Raw genomic sequence first — 22,233 nt, 5'->3', positions numbered from 1 at the left:
CCCATTACTCCCTCTTACTCACAACACAGACTTTCCGCCAGGGCTAGACTCCAAGGCACTTAGGGCCCTAGTTAGAGATCCACTACCAAGACTGAGACATGTATGCTCCGGACAGGGACTGAGGGAATTGACGGACATGTGTGGGGACTCAGGCCAATCTCTTTTGAACAGACTCAAGTACGAACAGCTGCGCAGCTTTATCAAAATCCTCCCAGAGGGAAGAACCCTGAACAGGGACCTCACCACTTTCGAACACATATATGCAGACCCTGACCCACTACCACATGGCGTTTCCCTACTGTACGCCATGCTACAATCACAAACACCGCTAGCAACACCGAGATTCATGGGGAAGTGAGAGGAGGCTTTCGCCCGGACATTCAGTAAGGTGGAATGGGAAAATAAATGCCATCTCACACACCACTGCTTAGTCTTTAGCAAAAGTCAGGAGACTGCATACAAACTGTTCACTCATTGGAACCGCACACCTGACACGACACATCACCTACACACAGACGGGTCGCGCCTCTGTTGGAGATGCGACAAGGAGATAGGCACACCCTTGCACATATGGTGGGAATGTGAGCAGATACAGAAATACATTTGAGAGAAAACGGAAAGAGAGAGTGTGTCAAGATAGCTTAGAGTGAAACTGGGGGGTAACCCCTTATAAAACAATATGAGTAAAGAAACAGTACATGTAGGGCTGTGGGACACATAGAATCTGTATATTATCCCCACAGTCTACTAGTACAAAGGCAGCAATCCATATAATAAAATATAACTTTTAATTATTAATTTAAAAATAATAATGGCATGGTCACAGTTTATCAGTAATAGCACAGTTGCTATATCTCAATTAAAAATAAGATAGCAACAAGAGAGAGGGAAAAGAAAAAAACGGAAAGAAATAAATCTGATCGTGCCTATAGAAATCCTGTCACAGCAAGTGAGGGAAAGACAGGGTTAAATCAAAGATTTGAGCCCAATAGCCCAGTTCCGTCTCCCCACTCCCGTCTCCCAATCTCGCCAAACACTAAAACCTTTCCGTCTCTAGTTGCTAGCTAATAAGGCTGGTATTAGAAAAATAGAAACAAGTCTAATCTAATCCAACTGGATATCTCCTGCGTCTAGTATACAATCAAAGTGAAGGGAAGGGGTGGTTGTTCGAATCAAACTAATAGAAGCTGTAGCATCATCCCTGTCTATCCTTCCACCTCCTTCACTGCACTGGTGCCCGGATAAATGGAGTGAAGTTGAACTCCTCATTGAGTCCTTTCGGATATAATGTTTGGAATGAATAGATCCAACGGGACTCAGCTTTTAAGAGAGCAACATTAATATCTCCCTTGCGGTGATTCTGAAAGACTTTTTGAATCACCTGAAATTTTAGTACATGAGGTTTGGAGGCGTTATTTAAGCGTACATACTTGGCAATGGGTGTATCCAGACGTGGATTTGTGATGGAATTGATATGTTGTAAAATTCGTCGACGTAGTTGTTGGTATGTTTTGCCAATGTACTGTAGCCCACATTCACGTTATGAGATAAATCACATTAGTGGAGCTACAGTTAATGAACGAATTTACTACAATGTCTTTGGAAGTTCGTTTGTTGTGTACAATTTTGGAGGGAAGAATAAAGTCGCAGGCCTTGCAGTGGCCACATTTGAAGAGACCTTTGGTTTGGAGCCATGTAGAGGTCATTTGTGCTGGTTGTAAGTGGCTGTGTGTTAGAGGGTCTGCAAGGTTTCTTGCTCTTCGATAGGTCATAGAAGGCTGTTCTGAGATGGTATTCTTCAGGCTAGTATCATACTGTAATACAGGCCAGTTTTTGCTCAGAACCTGTAGTGCATGATTCCAATCTCTATCATAGGTGCCTATAAATCTCGTGACCCCTGGAGTTGTAAGTGTTTTTTTCGGGGGTCTATGCAGACTTTCTAATCTATCCACAGCTTTCGTTCTTTGATAGGCCTTTATTAATATTCTATTGGGGTAGCCAAGATTTTTGAATCTCTTTCTTAATTCTTTTGCTTCCCTCTCATAGTCTTCCTGATTTGAGCAGTTTCTTTTAGCTCTAAGATATTGGCCATACGGTACATTAGCCGTAACATGGTGTGGATGAAAGCTCTGCCAGTGAAGCAGGCTGTTAGTAGCTGTAGGCTTCCTAAACAGTGATGTAATGATTTGTCCATTGTCCTGGATGCTAATCATTAGGTCCAAGAATTGTGAGAGATTTTTTGTATTTAAATGTGGGGACCTTTGTGTGATGTAGCAGCATAGCTGCTGAGTCTGGTGGTGGTGGGTCATCAGAGAATCGAGATAGTATGTTGTGTATGTCCCCCCAGTAGTTTTGCATCTGTATCGTGTGCACCAGTTGTTTCTCATGTATGACATGGGTTAATTGGAGATTGATTGAGTTATCGTTTAGTGTGTCTACCATTTCTTTGAATAAAGTGAAGGAGCCTAACCAGAAAATTAGCACGTCATCTATATAGCGGTACCATTTCAAAATAGATGAAGTGTAAATGGCGTTAGAGCCAGTGAAAACCATGGTCTCTTCCCACCAACCTAAAAATAGGTTGGCGTATCTGGGTGCACACGATGACCCCATAGCTGTGCCTCTGAGCTGTAGAAAGTATTTCCCATTAAACGTGAAGTAATTGTGTGTTAACACAAATTTTAATAATGACAAAATGAACTGTTGTTCTTGTTCATTGAAAGTCTCAGCCTTTTCTAAAAAGTAGGCAGCACCTGCTAGTTCTTTGTCGTGTGGAATATTATTATACAGTGCCACAGATACAAAACTACTGGCGGGACATACACAACATACTATCTTGATTCTCTGATGACCCACCACCACCAGACCCAGCAGCTATGCTGCTACATCACACAAAGGTCCCCACATTTAAATACAAAAAATCTCTCACAATCCGGATTCTTAACATAGCTAAACAGATCATTCCACAGTATTGGAAGAAAGCGGAGACCCCATCGCTGCTCAAGTGGTTCACCCAGATGGAGGAACTACGAGCTGTCGAAGAACTCACTATGCATGCGGCTGGCCCGCAGCAGCAGACATATATGACAATCTGGACACACTGGATACAGACTACTGGATACGGATGTTCCCTCTTTTAATCACCTAACTCTTGCTCAACGAGAAATGTGGACACTTGAACAAAGGCAGAGCGGTCCACCATATTGGGAGAGCTAATGCCCAAACATACTCATCCTACCCCTTACACGGGGACAACCATTCGAACCATACCACAAGAGACTCGCAAATCTGGCGACACGTACAGAAAGACGAAACATTAGACACAAACTATACTCCACACACGCACAGAACCATCATGCCAAATTTATAACAACAATGCGAGAGTCTCCAGTGCGCAGAAAGGCAGTAGCTGCGGGCCGGAATACCAACACTAATATTAGACACTAGCAAAAGCACAACACACGGGGTACATGCTCTCACAACTAACAATCAAAAGTACCAGGGACCTGCGAGTCCATCTAAAATGTGTGGCATGTCATGATTCCCTTTTATTCCTGAAGCTTGGTCCTTAAGGGGTTAAACAAAGCTTCACAGTTTCTAACACCAATTTTCGCACATGTTGTGCACCTGTTATCGTACTGAATATGCCAAAAGAGACCTACGTGTCTCAATGTTCTCTATTCCCTTTTATCTATAAAACAAATAAAATTATATTTTCCAAAAAAATAAATATATATAAATCCAAATGGAAAAAAATAGTCAAAAATAGATTATCTAACTCCAAAGATTATCTAACTCCAATATTGTTAAGGCTTGATTTTATTTTTTAAATTTTGATTACAAGCAATTTTTCAAAGTTCTGAATTGCAATAAACTGCAAAAGACAAGACTTTTCTTTTTGTCTGTTCCCATCTCCCCCCCCCAATCTTACCCCTTCCCTCCCCCTTAGTCTATACTGCCTGTTTTTGATGTGCTGTGTAAAAAAATACATACATTGGATTATTGATTAAATTCTAGATTGAAGAAAGTGAATCAAAATGGAAAAATTTAAGCGGATTAAGAATTTCTTACCATTCAGATTTTAATATACTACTATTATTAGCTTACTGAATAACCACAAAAGTGACCATATCTATATTGGCTAATTGTGGTAGGACTCCAGACATCATCTGTTTTGAAAAAGCACGGGCAGGCCAGTTAACTTCCCTTCTATCCCATAATGTTACTACTAGAAAGCTTGGCTAACTTCCCTTGTAGTCCATCATTAAGCAGGGTATCATAGAATATCAAGGACAGGACAGGCATAGGCAATCTTTGGCACTACAGATGTTTTGGACCACACCTCCCATGGTGCTTTGTCAGCACTATGTGTGTAAGAGCATTATGGGGGATGTAGTCCACAACATCTGGAGTGCCGAAGGTTGCCTACCCCTGGTCTAGGATCTCTGCTTTAGAGAATTGCAGTGTGCTTGGTTGTGAGACAAAATAATACTATGATCTTATTGTGGATGAAAATGTTGTTTATGTTTTAAAATGTTGGCACCTATGCGGAAGTATTTTTTTCTCCAGTTATTTTACAAGGAGATTAGTTTAGTCTCCAAGAGACATGAATACATGGTGCCAGATGATATCTGAAGATGCAGCACACTATAACATTTCAAAGAATATACACAGACAGCATTCATATTGTAACATTTGACGCATGTTCAATCCATAAAAAAACATAAATATTTAACTATTTTGGAAGGAATACTCTAAGCCACTGGTTCCCAAACTAGTCCCCACGGCCCACCAACAATCCAGGATTTATGTATTTCACTATTTACTTCTAATGGAGATACTGACAAATGCTGGGCTGTTGGTGGGTCATGAGGACTGGTTTGGGAACCATTGCTCTAAGCAACTTAAACACTGCAGCATGCAATAGTGGTTGTGGTGCTAGAAATCCCCTGGCTCAGTCAGCTGTCAATCCATTTATGTTTATTCTAACACTTACCTGGACCAGCTAGCTGATCAATATCCTTCAGGTCTGTATAGATATTCTATTAGGAATAGAAGATCATACTTTAAGGACAATATTCATTGGCTGATAATTTCTGTTAATACAGGCAATGAATGGTGTCCAGAGTTGACATCAAAGTTTAACTTGCACTTTAGCTAATCAGTGCAGAACAGAAGAATATAATAAAAACTATATTTTGGTTCTGGGCATGCCCCCCCCACCCAGTTCCCTTTTTATTCAGTATTTGATCCAGACCAAATTCCTTTTGGAATGAGCTCCCTGGCCCTCCAGTCCAGGTGCCCCTTTGGAATTGACCACAAGAAAGTCATCTGAGTAGAGTCTGTGGAAGCATTTTAAGCAACAAGTAGATCAGTTAGCATTCTTATCTCCCATGTTAAGACTGCTGTAGGACCCACCGATATTGGGTACTTTGATGAAGTGGTGGGCTCAACACAGTATGGGAATATGGTGTAACCAAATACCCATATTTGTTTGAAGAGATATGTGATTTTAAGTAGACGTATAAGATTTTAAAAAGTACATTTTTGTATACACTGGAAAAAACAGTTAGGTAAGTGTCAAACTGTTTGTAAATTGATTCATTACTTACTGTGAGATAGTGCCAGAGCATGACTAGCACCATAACCCATACAGTATGCTGTATTGGTTATGGTATTTAGAGTTCTACTTTAAGTACTACCATAATACTATTCTAAACAATGTGTGTACCGAGGGTGCTTTGTGTGTTTGTGAAGGGTGTAGTGTGTTTGTGTGTTTGTGTTTGTGAAGTTTGCTCTGTGTGTTTGTGAAGGGTGCTCTGTGTGTTTGTGAGGTTTGCAGTGTGTGAGTGATAGGTAGTGTGTGTCTGTGTGTGGGCCAACTGACCCTCCCCCCCATATGTACACTACCCTTTACCCACACACTGAACCCCACACAAATACACAGAGTACCCCCCCACACACACACACAACACCCTTAACAAACACAGAGCACCCCACATGCACAGCACCCTTCACAGACATACCAGCCCTCAACAACACACACACACACATCACCCCTTTAGACAGAGCACCCCTCACACACACAGCACTCCTCACACACAAATACCGCATAGAGCACCCCTCACACACACACAGAGCACCCCTCACACACACACCACACCCCTCACACTCAGATAGAGCACCCCTCACATAGAGATAGGGCACCCTTCACACACAGTGCCCATCAGACAGAGCACCCCTTACACACACACACCACCCCTCACACACAAACACCATATGCTTACACACAGAGCTCCCCTCACACACACACAGAGCACCTCTCACACACACACATATCATCCCTCACACAGACAGCACCCCTCACGAATATAGCGTGATGGCTAGATGACTGGGTCAGAGCATCTCCAAAACAGTAATGCAGTGATTAGTATCTGGTATGCAGTGGTTAGCATCTACCAAAAGTGGTGCAAGGAAGGACAGCCAGTGAACTGACATCAGGGTCAAGGGTGCCCATGGCTTATAGATGTGCGTGGGAAGCAAAGGCTAGCCAATCTAGTCCAATAACCCAAAACAGTTACTGTAGCTCACATTGCTGAACATAATATAAATGTGTCAGAACCCACAGTGCATCGCACTTTGCAATATTTGGGGCTGTGTAGCCGCAGACTGGTCAGAGTGCCCTTTTTGACCCTTGTCCACCACCAAAAGCACCTTATATGGATATGTATGTTTTAGAACTGAACCACGGAGCAAAGGAAGTGAATTGCCTGGTCTAATGAATCACTTTCTTTTAGAGCAGGTCGATGGTGCATGCGCTTCGTTTACCTGGGGAAGAGATGGCAACAGGATGCATTATGGGAAGAAGGCAGGTTGGGGGAGCAGTGTTATGCTCTGGGCAATGCTCTGCTGGGAAACCTTGGGTCCTGGCATTAATGTGGATGTGACTTTGACATGTACCACGCATAAAGGTATTGCTGCAGACCACGTACACCCTTTTAGGGTATTGGTTCCCTCATGGCAGTGGCCTCTTTCAGCAGGATAATGCACACAGCCACACTGCAAAAAGTGTCCAGGAATGGTCTGAAGAGTCCATGTTGTTACCTTGGCCACCAAATTACCAGATCTCCATCTGAGTGAGCAACTGTGGGATGTGATAGAACAAGAAATCCAATCCACGGACGCCCCATCATGCAACTTGCATGGCTTAAAGGATCTGTTGCTAATGTCTTGGTGCCATATACCACAGGACACGTTTAAAGGTCTTGTGGATTCCATGCCACAATGTATCTGGGTTGTTTTGGCACCACAAGAGGGACCTACATGTTGTTATTAGGCAGGTGGTTTTATTGTTGTGGCAGATCAGTGTGTGTATGAATATATATTAATAGCTAGACAACTGGGTCAGAGCATCTCCAAAACAGATTTATATATTTATTTATTCTTTTATGGTCCGTAACAAAAAATAAATCCTTAAAATAGCACTGAAAATTAAAGATGAGGGAAATAAAAATGTAGAAAATATTACTAGGACTACTTACATTTGACCTTCTGGGGCATAGGTTGATCCAGTGATGCTGAATTCATGAAGACTGCAATTTATTCCTTCAATCTTTTCAACAACGAACATCTATCAAGAAAAGGACATGGTTAAGAGCTGAGTGTACTTTTAGTTATTCAAATCTGAAAATGTCCAAACTAGGTAATACAACTCATAAAACAACTGAAGGTTGGCACACTACCAATAGCAATTCACTGCTTTGTGTTCTACATGATTACCTTTGGATCATGTAAAAGGATTTTTTAAATTCACCTCAATAACACCACCATTTAGGTTTTGTTTAACTCTGGAATTAGTGGATGATGATCATCTTATGAACAATACAGAAAGCACCGTGTCTTCTGAAGCCCAGAAGCCAATATATATTTAAACATATGGGAATGGCAACCTCTCTGCCTGCCTCAATCACAATGTGCTCATTCAAACAAAGAAGATGGTGCTAAAATAAGTATTCAACTACTAAAATAAAAGAGACATCACAATTTTCAAGGGACACCATAGTCATCAGAACCACTATAGTTTAATATAGTGGTTCTGGTTTGTATAGCCTGCCCTTGCAGGCTTTTCAATGTATACCCTCCCTTTTCAGAGAAAAAAAAAATCATCCAGATTGAAATACAAAATGTTATCGAGTATTTATAAATCGAAGTTGAGTTGGACAATGTAGTGGTGCTCATTACATCACATGTATATTGAGAAATTTGTAGAAATTTGTAGCATTTAAAGCAATCACATTTATGGAGTTATCCATTAAACACCAGATTTTGTCCGATTTTACAAAATCTGGTGATAAGGAACAAATTCTGATCACAATGCCAATTCTTATATTTACTAAAGCTAAATGAGATCAGGATTTGGTCATTCTGACTGATTCTATAACATTCATTCAGATGAGTTCAGAAAATTAGCGAACAATATACAGGACCAGAATCTGAGATTTATCAACAACTGCATGGCAGCTGGTGATAAACCGTATGCATCTGGCAGGATGCACATTCGCAAATGATCATTCACTTTCTTTTTGCAAGTGAATTGATCATTTGAAGAACAATATCTTCGAATTCCTATGTTCTTCAGCCCCAAAAAAGGGCAAATAAAAATTCAGAATTTCCAACGCCACTAAAAAGAATATCACAAAAACCAAAAGCACTGCAAACATAAAACCTGAGCCGCAATAAAAGATAATCCATCTTCATTCATTAAGGGCTCACCGAAGACTGAGCAGCCCTAGCAGGAAAAGCTTTTTTATAGTCTTATGGACCAAAAGCACTTGGCTAGTACACCAATGAGAGCGCTCTGACATCCAAGTCTCACCTCTCTTGAGACTTCCTAGCTCATGGTCATATCGCACAATGTGGGGCATTTTCCCATGCTTAGTAAGTTAGTATGAGCGGTCATATCGTGGGAACACCTATAATGTCAGCATCTACTCAGTCAGGATGACTCTTTTCTGAAAATCTTTTACCTCTTCCAGCCTCATACTCTGCTGATCATTAAGAAGGACCTTCTACAGAAAACAATACATACGGTAACTTTGTTTGGCTGAGCGGCAGAGAGAGACACTTGTCTCACTCCTTTCTACACACATATATATTCTTATTACAAATGTGGGTACATAACAATGCTCACCTACCACACCACTGACAGACTCCTTATCCCACACTCACACATTTCCTTCCCTGGTACTGGAATTCTCTCATAGGGCCTAAGGACTTTAGAGTGGCTGAGTCTTTGCAACAATTCAACTGCTGGGCACAGAAATGCTCATGGAAAGTGAGCAACCCCAAACAAAAGTCAAACCGAACTCTAGTTAATCCTTTTGGACATTCACAAGATGCCAATCATGGACACTGAGAACATTTATACCAACTAATTGCTAATTGATGTATTTCTTTAGATGTTCTGTACCATCACCATCTAACTTTTTTACTTACAGAATTGGGAGAGTCCCTAGACCCGGAACATTGGGCCACAATCTTTGAAAATTCCTACAAGATCTGTGTACCTTAATATTCATACAAAACCATGGTACTGATATGTTTTTATCTGGCCCATTTCCTATGTTTTAAGGATTGTGGAGCAGAAGGCAACTATCTCCACATGTGGTGCACTTTCAGCCACTCTGGAGACAATTTTGCAAAAACACAGGTGCAACACTCTCAGATACTTCGACAGCTAACTCCTGAACTGGCCTTCTTATCCTCCCCTTTCCTTAAAAAAGAAAAAAAAAACTAGCTGATTCTGCTAACAAATTACTTTTAAGAATTTGCTGGGCTGCTAGTCTTTACATGGTTAAGAACTGAACAATACCCCTCCCACATATATTGAAATATTCCATAAATTCTTCATACACTCACAATGTTATGGTCAATCATCATGACTAGTGACATTTTTCTAGATTTTTGAGTACTGTTAGGGCATATAAAAGGAGCAGAAGTATAAAGGGAAAAATGTGGAAAGGGAAGAACAACTTAACCCCTTAAGGACCGAGGACGGTTCAGGACCGTCATCGTCATTTTTGCATTGCCGACCGAGGACGGTCCTGAACCGTCCTAACGGTCCAATGTACTTACCCGATCGCCGTCGTTCCCCCGGCGGCGATCGGCGGTGCTCCCGGTGTGGGGAGACTGCCTGCAGCCCAGACAGTCTCCCCATGGCGGTTTAGGACCCCTGTGCCCATTTGATCGCCCAACAGGGCGACCACATGGTCACAATAGGTGTCCTAGTCTCTGCCTGCAGGGGGACTGTCTGTGCTGACAGGCAGTCTCCCTGCTTAGTGTAAAATCATAAAAAAAATAAAGTTTAAAGTTAATAAATAAAAATAATAATTATATATGTGTATATATATATATATGATATATAGACGTATATTATATATATATATATAATATACGTCTAAATATCATATATATAATGTCATACTAAGTGTATTTTTATATTAATATGTACATATATTAATATAAAAATACACTTATAATTAAATTACACACGTGTATATATATAATATATATAATAACTATATATATTGTATATATTATTATAAACTACAAATAATAAGTAATTTAAATTAAACTAAAAAAATTAAAAATAATAATAAAAATGTAAAAAAAAATTATATATCTATACGAAATTTTATTCTAACTGTATTTTGATATTAATATATATATATTTATATCAAAATACCCTTAGAATGAAATTGTATATATATCTATGTATATATAAATAAATAAAAAGAATACGAACTATTCATATGTCCATATACAAAATTACATAAATAATTATATAAATATACACGTAGACTTCAAATATATAAATATGCATATATATTTAAATTCTACGTGCGTATTTATGTAATATTTTTACATAATTACGTTTTTTTATTGATTGCAATTTAAGGGACCTGCCTGCCAACCCAGGCCGAAAGTCCAGATAATTTAATTTGCTATCACTGTATTTTACCCTGTAACGTTCTACGACACCCTAAAACCTGTACATGGGGGGTACTGTTTTACTCGGGAGACTTCGCTGAACACAAATATTAGTGATTCAAAACAGTGAAACATATCACAGCGATGATATTGTCAGTGAAAGTGACTTTTTTGCATTTTTCACACACAAACAGCACTTTTACTGATGATATAATTGTTGTGATACATTTTCCAGTTTTGAAACACTAATATTTGTGTTCAGCAAAGTCTCCTGTGTATAACAGTACCCCCCATGTACAGGTTTTATAGCGTTTTTGAAAGTTACAGGGTCAAATATATGGGTCATATTTTTACATTGAAAATGGCCAGGTTGGTTATGTTGCCTTTGAGAGCGTATGGTAGCCCAGGAATGAGAATTACCCCCATGATGGCATACCATTTGCAAAAGTAGACAACCCAAGGTATTGCAAATGGGGTATGTCCAGTCTTTTTTAGTAACCACTTAGTCACAAACACTGGCCAAAATTAGCATTCAATTTAGTTTTTTACTTTTTCACACACAAACAAATATGAACGCTAACTTTGGCCAGTGTTTGCGACTAAGTGGCTACTAAAAAAGTCTGGACATACCCCATATTGAATACCCTGGGTTGTCTACTTTAAAAAAAATATGTACATGTGGGGTGTTATTTAGCGATTTATGACAGATAATAGTGTTACAATGTCACTATTGATACATTTTAAAAATATAGGTTTTGAAACCGCAATATCCTACTTGTACCTATAGCCCTATAACATGCAAAAAAATAGCAAAAAGCATGTAAACACTGGGTATTTTTAAACTCAGGACAAAATTTGGAATCTATTTAGCAGTTTTTTTCATTCGCTTTTGTAGATGAGTAAAAGATTTTTTACATAAAAGTCAAAAAACATGTATTTTTTTCAATTTTTCATCATATTTTTTAATTTTTTAAAAATTTAATTACATGAGATTATATAAATAATGGTATGTAAAGAAAGCCCCTTTTGTCCTGAAAAAAACAATATATAATTTGTATGGGAACAGTAAATGAGAGAGCGGAAAATTACAGCTAAACACAACCACCACAAAAGTGTCAAAAAGATGCCTGGTCGCAAATGTACAACATCGCAAAAAAAGTCCGGTCCTTAAGGGGTTAAAGCGGCACTGTCATGGCCGAATCCAGTTATTTTTTAACCCCCCCCTCCCGCCTCCACTACATCCAATTGACCCCCTAGTCACCCCCAAATGTCCCTAAGCCCCCCATATTACCTATTTTGAATCTTTATTTTCTGCCCTGATCTTTATTCTGGGCGCCACCATCATTGTGTGGGTAGGTGAAGTCCCTGTGGGACACGTCATCTGCCCACACTAGATAGCGCTGTGAGTTTCCCGCACATGCCCAGTGAAACACCTGGACATGCGAACGGGAATTTCATCTATTCATTCATGCATCAGACAGACGAATGAATGAATAGAAAAATCAGACGAACAAACTAACACTGAGTATCAGTGTTCGTTTGGTTTGTTACAAGGAGGGAGCTACCGGCATGCAGCTCCCTCCTTGTAATATGTAAAGACAGAAGCGGCAGGGAGCAGTGCTCCCCGCCACTTCATAAGCACCCCAGGTCCCCCTCTCACTCTATGGGGGTCATTATGACCCCCATAATAGCATACGGGAGATTAAAATCTCCCCAATGGCCCTACTCGCTATACCGCGAATAGAAGCATGTCCACTAAAAAGTGAGCAGCCTGTGGCTGCTCACTGTAAAAAAACAAAAAACTACTATACGGCCCCCACCCCTGCGCGGCTGGTTGGGCCATAAAGATAATGAGGGGGGAGGACCTACTGTCCTCCCCCCCGGCCCCCACCCCTGCGCGGTGGGTGGGGGCCAAAAATTACAATGGGGAGGGGGGAACCACCTGTCGTCCTCCCCCCGCCCCCACCCTTGAGCGGTGGGTGGGGGCCCTAAAGATGAGAGGGGAGGACCTACTGTCCTGGCCCCCGGCCCCCACCCCTGCGCGGTGGGTGGGGGCCATAAAAATAATGGGGGGGGGAACCTACTGTCCTCCCCCCCTGGCCCCCACCCCTGCGCGGTGGGTGGGGGCCATAAATCACAATGGGGGGGGACCTACTGTCCTTGACCCGCCCCACCCGTGAGCGTTGGGTGGGGGCCATACAAATAATGAGGGGGGGACCTATTGTCCTCCACCCGCCCCCACCCCTGCGCGGTGGGTGGGGGCCATAAATCACAATGGGGGGGACCTACTGTCCTCCTCCCCGCCCCCACCCGTGAGCGTTGGGTGGGGGCCATAAAAATAATAAGGGGGGGGGACCTACTATTTCTCCCCCCCCCCGGCCCCCACCCCTGGGTGGCGGGTGGGGGCCCTAAAACAAACCTACCCCCCCAAACCTCAAAAATTAATCCATCTTCACCCATGGAGGGCTCCACGCAGACTGAGCTCTGCAGGGCGGGGGAAGGCTTATAAAGGCTTGGGGCCCCTAGTCACCTTGATTGGGCGGGGATGGGGGAGATTTTTATTTAGGGACCCCACCCACCACTCAGGGGTGGGGGCCGGGAGGACAGTAGGTCCCCCCCCTTATTGTTTTTTCGGAACCTGGGGCCGGGCAGACATCTGGGTGTGCTGGCGGCCGCAGAAGGAGCTGCTCTGGCGGCCGCATAGGAAGCTGTGCTGTCTCTGCTCCCAGCGCGCTACTGAATGAGACCGGGGCCGGAATATGACGTCATATTCCGTCCCCGGTCTCATTCAGTAGCGCGCGAGGGCGGGGGAGCAGAGACAGCACAGCACAGCTTCCCATGTGGCCGCCTCCCCAGCTCCTTCTGCGGCCGCCTCCCCAGCTCCTTCTGCGGCCGCCTCCCCAGCTCCTTCTGCGGCAGTCAGCACTCTCAGCTCTCTGCCCTGCATGACCCCCTGGCCAATCACCCACAGGTAATGTGTAATGCTGTCAGTGTATGTATGTGTGTTTGTGTGTGTGTGTGTGTCTGTCATGGTGTGTGTGTGTGTGTGTGTCTGTCATGGTGTGTGTGTGTGTGTGTCTGTCATGGGGTGTGTGTGTGTGTGTCATGGACTTTGTGTCATGGTGTGTGTCTTAGACTGTTTGTGTCATGGTGTGTGTCTGTGTCATGGTGTGTGTCTGTGTCATGGTGTGTGTCTGTGTCATGGTGTGTGTCTGTGTCATGGTGTGTGTCTGTGTCATGGTGTGTGTCTGTGTCATGGTGTGTGTCTGTGTCATGGTGTGTGTCTGTGTCATGGTGTGTGTCTGTGTCATGGTGTGTGTCTGTGTCATGGTGTGTGTCTGTGTCATGGTGTGTGTCTGTGTCATGGTGTGTGTTTGTGTCTGTGTCACGTTTGTGTCTGTATCATGGTGTGTGTGTGTGTGTGTGTGTCTGTCTGTCTGTCATGGTATGTGTGTGTCTGTCATGGTGTGTGTGTGTGTGTCTGCCTGTCGTGGTATGTGTGTGTGTGTCATGGTGTGTGTGTCTGCGTTTTAAAAATAGTGTTTTTACTCACTGACACAGGAAGCACCTCTAGTGACAGTCTGAGTGACTGTCACTAGAGGTGTCACTTGGAAGCAATGTAAACACTGCCTTTTCTCTGAAAAGTCAGTGTTTACATTGAAAAGCCTGCAGGGACAGGCTATAGACACCAGAACCACTACATTAAGCTGTGTGTGTGTGCGCCTGCTAGTGAGCTTGCTTGCATGTATGTGTGTGTGTGTGTCTGCTAGTGAGTGAGCTTGTGTTTTTATGTCAATGAGCTTATGTACAGGGCCGGACTGGGAAAAAAATTAGGCCCGGGCATTTTTCAATCAGAGCGGCCCCCTAAGAAGGGGGCGGGGTCAGAGAGGGTGTGTTTTGTCATCACTAATGACAAGCACACCCCCTCTCAAAGTGAGCAAGTTGGTTCAATGCGCAGAGCCGCGCTGAAGAGCTCTGGCATTAGAAAAAGGCTTGCGCTGTGTTTGCTTTTAAATTGTCTCTGGTGTCTCCACAAGTGGGATACCAGAGGACAATTGGGCCAGGAAAGTGTATGGTGCATGTGTTTGGAGCCTACTTGTGAAATTGCGTGTGTGTAGAGTGTGGTGTGGTATTGTGTAAATAGGTCAATTTCATTTGTGTTTGTGGTGTAATATGTGTGGCTAGGGGCTGTAGATAGTGTGTGTATAGGGGGCATAGTGTTATAGGGGATGTAGCGAGTGTGTGCATACAGGCTGTAGTGTGTGTGTGTGTGTGTATAGGTGACGTAGTGTGTGTAGGGGTTGTAGAGAGGGTGTGTAGGAGATCTAGTGTGTAAAGGACCCAGAGTGTGTATAGGAGAGTGTGTGTGTGTGTGTGTATATATAGAGGATTAAGAGTGCATATAGGGTAAGGGATCTAGCGTGTATCTGGAGCGTAATGTGTGTGGTGGTGCAGTGTGAGGGGTGCTGTAGTGTGTGTGTGTGTGTGTATATATATATATATATATATATATATATATTTGGACGTATTGTATGTGTGTGTGTATTTAAGAGGGGTGCTGTGTGTGAGGGTGTTTTTATCTGCCGTCACATTCTAGGTTTCTAATTTTCTTTGTCTGTTAACTCACTGAGGATTATTTTATATATGTGTATGTGTGTGAGCGAGGGTGCTGTCTGTCTGAGGGTGCTGTCTGTCTGAGGGTGCTGTCTGTCTGAGGGTGCTGTCTGTCTGAGGGTGCTGTCTGTCTGAGGGTGCTGTCTGTCTGAGGGTGCTGTCTGTGAGTGAGGGTGCTGTCTGTGAGTGAGGGTGCTGTCTGTGAGTGAGGGTGCTGTCTGTGAGTGAGGGTGCTGTCTGTGAGTGAGGGTCCTGTGTGTGTCTGAAGGTGATGTGTGCTGAGTGTCTGAGGGTGCGCTGTGTGTCTGGGTGCGCTGTGTGTCTGGGTGCGCTGTGTGTCTGGGTGCGCTGTGTGTCTGGGTGCGCTGTGTGTCTGGGTGCGCTGTGTGTCTGGGTGCGCTGTGTGTCTGGGTGCGCTGTGTGTCTGGGTGCGCTGTGTGTCTGGGTGCGCTGTGTGTCTGGGTGCGCTGTGTGTGTCTGGGGGGGCTGTGTGTGTCTGGGGGGGCTGTGTGTGTCTGGGGGGGCTGTGTGTGTCTGGGGGGGCTGTGTGTGTCTGGGGGGGCTGTGTGTGTCTGGGGGGGCTGTGTGTGTCTGGGGGGGCTGTGTGTGTCTGGGGGTGCTGTATGTGTCTGGGGGTGCTGTATGTGTCTGGGGGGGCTGTGTGTGTCTGGGGGGGCTGTGTGTGTCTGGGGGGGCTGTGTGTGTCTGGGGGGGCTGTGTGTGTCTGGGGGGGCTGTGTGTGTCTGGGGGTGCTGTATGTGTTTGGGTGCTGTTTTGGGTGCTGTGTGTGTTTGGGGGTGCTGTGTGTGTTTGGGTGCTGTGTGTGTTTGGGTGCTGTGTGTGTCTGGGGGGGCTGTGTGTGTCTGGGGGGCCTGTGTGTGTCTGGGGGGGCTGTGTGTGTTTGGGTGCTGTGTGTGTTTGGGTGCTGTGTGTGTTTGGGTGCTGTGTGTGTCTGGGGGGGGGCTGTGTGTGTCTGGGGGTGCTGTGTGTGTCTGGGGGGGCTGTGTGTGTCTGGGGGGGCTGTGTGTGTCTGGGGGGGGCTGTGTGTGTCTGGGGGGGGCTGTGTGTGTCTGGGGGGGCTGTGTGTGTCTGGGGGGGGCTGTGTGTGTCTGGGGGGGGCTGTGTGTGTCTGGGGGGGGGCTGTGTGTGTCTGGGGGGGGCTGTGTGTGTCTGGGGGGGGCTGTGTGTGTGAGGGGGCTGTTGGTGTGATTTTTTTTTAATTTAAATATTTTAATTTAAATATATTAATAATTAATTATTTTTTTTATTTAAATATATTATTAATAATTAACAACAAAAAAAAAAGTTATATCCCCCCCCTCCCTTCTTACCTTTAGCATGGGAGGGGGGAGCCGTTCTGCCTGGGGGGGATCCTTTCTGCAGCTTCCTTCCCTGGTGGTCCAGTGGTGAGAGTGAACTCTAACCTGCCGGCTAGAGTTCACTCTTGCGAGATCTGAGCGTTGCCACGGTAACCGCGGCAACGCTCAGACCTCGCGAGAGGACCCGGCGGAGCTGCTGGATTGAGCTCCGCCGGTCCTCTCTGCTGCCTCCCTCACACCCCACAGCCGGCGGCCGCCTGTCAGTGTCTCTGGGCCGGTGAGGGAGATCTTTGATCTCCCCACCGGCCCATGGAGGCTCAGAGCAGGGCCGGCGCTCGGGTAGCGCGCTGGCCCTGCTGGGGCTGGCAGGGGAGATCCTGTGATCTCCCCTGCCGGCCTCGGCCCCACGGCCATCGCGGCCCACCGGGCATTTGCCCGGTATGCCCGATGGCCAGTCCGGGCCTGCTTATGTATATCAGTGAGATTGTCTATGAGGCTGTGTATCAATGAGCTTGTGTGTGTCAGTGAGATTGTCTGTGTCGGCATGTGAGTATGCTTACTGTATAATTAAACGTTTTACTCTGAAAGGACCAATATTTTATATTAGAAAAAGCAATATATATATATATATTACTCAATCATCTGGGGTGGCAAGACATAGCTTTTCATATTACATGCAACAATATATGGTGCATTGACTTATGGGGCTGGCATAGATTTTATTTTCCAGGGCTGATTTGCATCCCCAGTCTGGCACAGTAGGTCCCCCCCCCCTTATTGTTTTTTAGGGTTCCCAGCCACGGCTCAGGGGTGGGGGCGAGGACAGTAGGTCCCCCCCTTATTGTTTTTTGGGGCCCCCACACACCGCTCAGGGGTGGGGGCCAGGGGGGGGAGGACAGTAGGTCCCCCCCACCATTCTTATATAGGGCCCCCACTCACCTCTCAGGGGTGGGGGCTGGGAGGGAGGACAGTAGGTCCCCCCCTTATGGTTTTTTAGGGCCTCCACCCACCTCTCAGGGGTGGGGGCAAGAGGGGGAGGACAGTAGGTCCCCCCCCCCTTATTGTTTTTTAGGGCCCCCACCCACCGCTCAGGGGTGGGGGCCTGGCGGGAGGACAGTAGGTCCTCCCCCCCTTATCCTTATTTAGGGCCCCCACCCGCCGCGCAGGGGTGGGGGTGGACAATAGGTCCCCCCATTGTGATTTATAGCCCCCACCGTGCAGGGGTGGGGGCAGGACAGTAGGGGTGGGGCCAATAGGTTTTTTTTTGTGTGCTCTTTTTTTTTTTTTACAGTGAGCAGCCACAGGCCACTCGGTATAGCGAGTAGGGGCATAATTTACTAATACTAAGTAATCTTCACTTAGTATTAGTAAATTTGGCTGAAATACCAATTTAGGTCTTTCAGCCTTTTAGTAGATAGCTCCCTAATACCGTGGGAATTAGGGAGTTATTTACTACGCGGCTGCAAGATGCAGCCACAGCAATGAATAGGATCGGAGTTTCATTCATTCCAATGAAATTCCGATCCGAACAAAGTACCGAATTGCATCCTAACACCAATGGAGAAACTGTTAGAACGCAATTCGGCAGTTTTGCCGGCGTTCTGTCTAAGTGACAGGAAGCATCGTGGGAACAGGGAGGAAAGCTAAGGATCATGGGAAAATTGCTGTGACCACCGGAAACTTTGCAAACACTTTGCTCCTCCGCTGGTCACCGCGTAGGAAACCTCCAGAAGAGAAATAGTCCCTACTTTTAAAGAAAACTATAGCAGATAGGAAGAAAAGAAGAACAGATCCTGAGAGAGGGAGAGAAGAGGAATCGATTGGGGAAAGGTAAGTTCGGCATGACAGTGCCGTTTTAACTGCATACATATACGGCACTAAAATGTCTTACACACAGGTATCAGTTCAATCCTACGGCTTTAACTTATTATTCATGTAGAGTTTCCTTGACTACAAATTCGAATGCACCGTTTAAAAATAGAAAATGTTATGTTCCTACAATTATCTAGTGAGTTATATAAAAAACATTTAGAATAGAATGATGATTTGAAAGAATTGAGGTTTCATAACAGCGCTGTCCAGTAACACAGGTGGCAAGATAGAACGATATTAAAAGATACACAGCAGATGGAAAGAAAGCCAATACAGGAAAAGGCATTAATTACCTTCGCAACACAAGTAACACAAGTAACCTTGAGAGCAGAACATTCAATAAACAGAGAGCAAGGTTCATAGAAGGTGTACTGTGTGATCTATTCAACGCTTTATAGGCTTTGGAGTCATTATTTGCATAGAGTTTCCTTGACTACAAATTCTAATGCACCTTTTAAAAATAGAAAAACAATTGAGTTTATATATATATATAAGAATTATTCTTTAAATACAGAGCAATACTCTTCACTATAATGGAAAAAAGAACAAATGGGAACAGGATAAATTATATAAAGCTACACACACAAACTCTTTAAAACATTGAAATAACCCTAATTTATAATGCCCTCCATTACATTCACTCATGATCCACTGGTGGTTAGTTGACAGCACAGCTGTGATAGAGGCAGCAGCCTACCGGTACCTGTTAGGGCTCCCCATCCTGTGCCTCTTTTTGCCATGTATTCCAGTGGCCCACGTCATTTTGGATGCTAGTCACTGCAAAGTAACATCATTTTTGGTCACCGGACTTTCCGGCATTAATTTTAATGTGTATGTACCGGTTTCAACTCATTTTGCAGGTTATACTGTGCCCTTTTGTGCTTTTCCCTTGCAGAGTGTGTTCTGTTTCTTGGTATTTCAACTCCAGCTAGTTCAATCACCATTATCACCCATTTACATAAATATCTGTAATCATAGACCTAGGCTTATTAAGGGCTAATAAGTTTGAATGGGTTTAGATAAATACCCCTTTCTGTCTCACTAGAGCTTTTACCGATCAGCTTAAAGCAGCAAGGTAACGTGTTAGTTTAGTACTAAGAGGATTTGCCTTGATGTGTCGGGTGAGCTTACAATTTAATGGCATTGGAGTGATGCCAGTTATTTTAATGTCCTACATGACAACATGGAGGTGTACATGCAAAGATGGTATGCCTGAATGCAGAAATATCCTACATTGCCAACATCTCAAATCACTGTTGCCTGCTCTATTCTTATTGATTTACTATAGTCACTAGTCAGACACTGTTTATTGAATCATAAATATATCTGGTTGGTACATTGAATGGTTTAACCCGAAAGTTTACCTCCAGTGCCCATCTGCAAGTCCCCCAGACGGCATCCGGCTTCTGAATCTCGGTTTCTGGAAGTGTGGTGCCACTGGATGCCACTGATTGGCCTAAATTAGGTTTTATGGTCACCGGAGTTTCCCTTAACGGAAAACTATAATATTAGTGCCTAGTACCCTCTGCCATCTCCCCCCCCCCAGGGTTAAGAGACATGGGATACTGCACTCAGACCACGTCAATGAGATGAAGTGGTCTGGGTGCCTATAGTGTCCCTACACGATACAGGCCAAAACAGAGGTAATCATTTGAAGGATTAGTTAATGGCCAGAATGTTCACTTCTTTAACAGAAGGCATCCTGGCGTTTTCATTCATTATACATTATAAAACATTAGGCGGATACTAGACTTGAATACTCTGATACACATTGCAGATTTTGTTCACAGTATGGTAAGTCACAGATATTTTGATTATTGCAGAATCTTTACTTTGATAAAAAGGATTGAAAGCAGATATATATAATGTTCGATATGTGACAGGTATTCTTTTAATCAATATGTAAACGATTCCTAAATCTAAATAGCTAAGCTTAACAAATAGCTCACTTGGAGAATCTTTCCGCATCTGGTTTTCTAAATTAAAATTAGCAATTCACAACAGTTTTAGATTCGGGGTAGTCAACCTTTTAATACCTACCGCCCACTTTTGTATCTTTGTTGATTGCAAAATGTCCTTACCGCCCACCAGTGCCATAGTAACTAAATTTATAGCCTAAGTTCGATTTTTTACATTTTACATTTTTATTAGAAAGGAGGCTTTTTTTTTTCTTTTTCAAATATGTACTTAAATGTCTCTTTTTTCCTTTTTTCTATTCTACTTTTTTTTCTGTGTGTCTGTGAGGTGCAGTGTGTGAGAGGTGCAGTGTGTCTGTGAGGGGTGCTGTATGTGTGTGAAGGGTGTGGTGTGTTTGAGGGGGAGCAATGTGGAGTAGTGTGTGTGAGGGGTGCAGTGTGGGGTAATGTGTGTGTGTGTGTGAGAATTTTTCATTTTTTTTAGAAAGGAGGCTTTTTAAAAAATATGTACTTAAAGGTATCCTTTTTTTAATCTTTTTTCGATGTGAGTCTGTGAGGTGCTGTGTGTGTGAAGGGTGTAGTGCAGTGTGTTTGAGAGGTGCAGTGTGTATGAGGGGGGCTTTGTCTCTCAGGGGTGCAGTATGTGTGAGGGGGCAGTCTGTGTGTGTGTGAGTGTGAGTGTGTGAAGGGGGAGTTTATGTGCGTGAGTGAGGGGGGCAGTGTGTGTAAGTGTAAGTGGTGCATAGGGTCTATGCTGTGTGTAGGTCGGTGAGATGTGAAAATCTATCTTAATATCTCCCCCTCTCTTTCTCCTTACCTTTTACCAGGGACGGGTGACATAATGCTGCAAGCCCTGGTGGTCCAGTGGTGGCATGTTCAGCTCCTCCAGCTGAAGGATGACTCTCCTGTCCTCCTGTGAGCACAGTACTGTATTGGAGCGTTGCCATGGTAACGTGCGGCAACGCTCTGACCAGCCTGCTCGTGGGAGGAACACAGAACCTCCCAGGCTCTTCCCTCTCTCTGCTGGAACTAAGTGCCAGTGGGCTGGTGAGGGAGATCTCTGATCTCCCTCACCAGCCCGAGAGCTTACAGCAAGGCATGGGCCGGCAGGGGAGATGAAAGGATCTCCCCTTTGGGCCTGGTCCACGGCCATCGAGGTCCACAAGGCGTTTTCTGCTGAACCCACCACCGCGCACCTAAAATCCCAAACCGCCCACTAGTGGGCTGTAGGGACCAGGTTGACTACCCATGGTTTAGATAAAGCTGAATGTAGATCAGAAGTGCAAGAAAGGGTTGATGACCTTTGGCCTGGGTAACCAGAAGGATTCAGTCACCTTATTTTTACACATCAAAAACTCGTAGATCTCAGTGTAGATTTTCTTACTCATGTTGTGCATTCAGTGTATGAATATAACAAATGAAGGTTGCAAAAAGTGCACAGTGTAACTTCATCCATGCAACCACGAGTATAACCTGTTTCACGTGAGAGAGCAGACTCCTGCGACTCCTCGGTTACTAATGAC

At 44.1% G+C, this 22,233-nt stretch overlaps 1 protein-coding gene across 1 annotated transcript in view; it reads right to left on the bottom strand.

The window, feature by feature from the left end:
- ATP2A3 (ATPase sarcoplasmic/endoplasmic reticulum Ca2+ transporting 3) overlaps positions 1-22,233 on the bottom strand; it is a 212,087-nt gene that overhangs the window by 39,533 nt on the left and 150,321 nt on the right. The window contains exon 9 of the mRNA XM_063457430.1: positions 7,542-7,630. Within this exon, the coding sequence (XP_063313500.1) occupies positions 7,542-7,630 (89 nt within the window). The remainder of the gene's footprint in view (positions 1-7,541; positions 7,631-22,233) is intronic.

Source organism: Pelobates fuscus, chromosome 1 (genome assembly GCF_036172605.1).
Source record: "Pelobates fuscus isolate aPelFus1 chromosome 1, aPelFus1.pri, whole genome shotgun sequence".
Taxonomy (NCBI): Eukaryota; Metazoa; Chordata; class Amphibia; order Anura; family Pelobatidae; genus Pelobates; species Pelobates fuscus.
Note: the sequence above shows the minus strand (reverse complement) of the source record. Positions and strands in the feature narration are given on the sequence as shown.